We start from the raw sequence: 3,375 nt of genomic DNA, 5'->3' as shown, positions 1-3,375 counted from the left end.
ATGATGAGCTCAGAATAACTTAGATTCGGATAAGCTATGCATAAACCTTATTAAGTCTCAAAAATTGCATATTGTGTTTTATATGAAACCCTTCCTCTGGGAGAACACACAAAATCAAAAGGAGAAAGTTTGCAATAGTAAGAAATATAACACATTTTATGTGTTTTGGCATGTATAAAAGTAATGCTAGATGGTTTTGTCACATTGACAATGCAAAGAAAACACTGATTTTCTCCAAAAAAAATTAAATTTTCTAAGTGTTTTTTACATCTACCAGAGGGGTCACACAAATATCAAATAGACATCAAATATAGACATGCATTTATATAAACATGCATATATACAAACATGTGTTCAGGTATGTGTATATATAGCATATAAATTCATAAATGCATATATGCATGTAAACTAATATACTTTATATACACATATAAAACCTTGCTTATTCTGTAGTAATTTTTTTACTCACTTTTACACCATTTTCAAATTTCTAACTCTTCCTAACTGAAATTCATATCCAAACCTCTGTGCTCAAGTATAACAGTAGAAGCTCCCAACATTTTATGACAGTAGCTCAGGAGAACCCATTAATCTCTTTTTATACACTAACCTATTTCATTCTGAAAAGGGGGTCCATGAACCATATTATGAAAAAGAAAAAAATCAACCTCAGTCTGTTTATACTTCATCTGCAAAGTAAAACTTGAAGTTTTCTATCAAGACTGTCTTGATATAGCTGAGCAAATACTTAGGTTCCAGACATTAATAAATCAAATAATGAAGTGCGCCAACCTAGAAAGAATCATCTGTGCATTTGTTCATCCATCTGCCTCTTCAACACTCATGCAGTATAGGTGCCAAGCTGTATACTATGTCGTCTATATTTAGTAATTAATATTTTATTTGTTGATTCTATAATTATCATTTCCCCTTCCCTTTTTTCCTCCTCTTTCATCCTCAAAACTATTCCTTGCTCTTTTTCATTAATTGTGGTTACATACATATATGCTATAAACAGACGTGTTTCATGTCCTCTTTTTTCATTAATTGTGGTTGCATAATATATGCTATATACATACATATGTATGTGTGTATATATGGTTTGGATGATGAAGAGGTGATCAAGATGGATTCACAGCCCCTATGGACTTCTCAGTCATCTTTAAACAGCTCTCAACATTGGTAGTAAGAAGCAAGATCCTAGCAATCTGATACACACCTTCTATTCAAACTTGAGTGGTTCTTTTTGCTAGAAAAAAGCTACGGTGCTGCTGAGGACTGAGAAGCCAGTCAGTTCCCAGTTAAAGAGAGAAACAGAAAGGATTGATCAAGGTCATGTAAAAATAAAACACTCAAAATGTCAAGGGAGATGCTGATTGATGCCCAAGGTTCTAAGGAGCCAGAAGGCATTGTGTTCTGTCACAATATTCAGAGGATGAGATTGCTGTCATTTGAATCTCAAATGTCCCTCAAGGCCCATATGCTGAAGGCTTGGTGCTCAGCCTGTGGAATTATTAGAGGTTGCGACAGAGGTAGCTTGCCCTTGAAGAAGATACTGAGTTCGCCATACTCTTTGAGTTTCTCTCTACTTCCTGGGTTTCATAACACAGACAAGGCTTCTCTGGTCCTTGTTTGCCACCATGATGTCCTGTACAGCCCTAGGTCCACACAGGGCTATGGGATCAGGGACTGAAACCCCACTTTATAAGTTGCTTACTAGAGGAATTTTGTAACAATACCGGAAGGGGACTAACAGTGTTGGGCAGAGATCGAGTGGAAACAGGAGAGTTTTTTCAGCAGGAAATGACATGAAATCTATGTTTTGACTGGTTTCTTCTACTGTGGCATCATCGACTTATAAGAGCGCATGACTCATATGGCCTTCCATGGATATTCATTCCACAGAACTAAGATTTGACATGTCTACTCCTGCAGTTGCGTTCCTTCCACCAAGTGCTTCTCCCCTCTGTTCCACTGAATGGAATGACCATTTTATATCCCCCCCATACACACATTAAAAAAAAAAAAAACAACTTTCCATCAGGACTCATTCAGAATACCTTTGTATAAAACATTATCTTTCCCTTTATATTTGGGTATTTATGCTTTTTATTCTCTTTCGGGCTGTGATATAGAGGGCAAGATTTACACGTCAGTTCATTTGATTCTCTACTTCACCGTCTGCATAATGAGTGCCAAGCAGACACTAGCAAGAGGCAGGGAAGTGCGAGAGAGTAGCGTCTGCGAATACATCACCCCATCCTTCCAAGGCAGTCTTCCGAGAAGGACCTGGTTCCATATTTACTTATGGGATTTTAGAACCTGTTTATATAAGTCACTCCGCAAATAATTTAAATTTAAAATATTTTGTGTTCACTCTCTTATGTTTGTCCTTTCTCCATCTTTCCATTTTCCATTTCCTGGTAAATGGCAGTCATGTGTCCTTTCCTTATCACGAAGCCCACGCTGTCCCAGGCACCAATGCGTTTCCATCAGCCCTCCCTCCTCTTGAGGGAAACCCTCTGACATAACCCTTCTTCTCTCTCACTTGTCATAGGCCAAGGATGTGGATCTTGGAGCAAATGTGTCGTATCGGATCAGAAGCCCTGAGGTGAAGCACCTTTTTGCACTTCATCCATTTACTGGAGAATTGTCCCTTTTGAGGAGTTTGGATTATGAGGCCTTTCCTGACCAGGAAGCCAGCATCACATTCTTGGTGGAGGCCTTTGATATTTATGGAACAATGCCACCTGGTATAGCGACAGTCACGGTAATTGTCAAGGTAAGGAACCTGGAGGGACCGCCCTCCCCTCTCTATGTGCCACAACTGTTTCTTCAACTCACAGTGTATTTTTGGGGAAAAAAAAATCATAGGAACTCAGTGGTATGAACCAATGATAAAGATTTATTAATATGAAGTACTTAAGAAAACTTGCAAAATACACCTACAAGGATTTTAAAAAGGCATTAAACAAATCTTTGAAGACTGGTTATAAGTCTTCCGTAGGCTGTGACTGGTCAAATCAGAACTTCATTTTGATAGTCCATAGCAAAGTGGATATGGAGCATCGGACTAAGCTCCCAAAGTCCCAATGAGGAGCAGAAGGAGGGAGAACGTGAGCATGGAAGTCAGGACCACGAGAGGTGCACCCATCCACCGAGACAGTGGGGCTGATCTATTGGGAGCTAACCAAGACCAGCTGGACTGGGACTGAAAAAGCATGGGATAAAACCAGACTTTCTGAACATGGCTAACAATGAGGGCTGATGAGAAGCCAAGGACAATGGCACGGGGTTTTGTTCCTACTTCATGTTCTGGCTTTGTGGGAGCCTAGCCAGTTTGGATGTTCACCTTCCTAGGCATGGACGGAGGGG

The 3,375-nt window shown here is 39.5% G+C and overlaps 1 protein-coding gene across 1 annotated transcript in view; it reads left to right on the top strand.

The window, feature by feature from the left end:
- Nucleotides 1–3,375, top strand: part of Pcdh15 (protocadherin related 15) — an 864,688-nt gene that overhangs the window by 724,001 nt on the left and 137,312 nt on the right. The window contains exon 22 of the mRNA XM_050142799.1: nucleotides 2,558–2,782. Coding sequence (XP_049998756.1) covers nucleotides 2,558–2,782 — 225 coding nt within the window. The remainder of the gene's footprint in view (nucleotides 1–2,557; nucleotides 2,783–3,375) is intronic.

Source organism: Alexandromys fortis, unplaced genomic scaffold, assembly GCF_014885135.2.
Source record: "Alexandromys fortis isolate MF-2015 unplaced genomic scaffold, M_Fortis_MF-2015_v1.1 scaffold_9, whole genome shotgun sequence".
NCBI classification, from domain to species: Eukaryota; Metazoa; Chordata; class Mammalia; order Rodentia; family Cricetidae; genus Alexandromys; species Alexandromys fortis.
The sequence above is the reverse complement of the archived record's forward strand: the minus strand, read 5'-3'. Positions and strand labels throughout refer to the sequence as shown.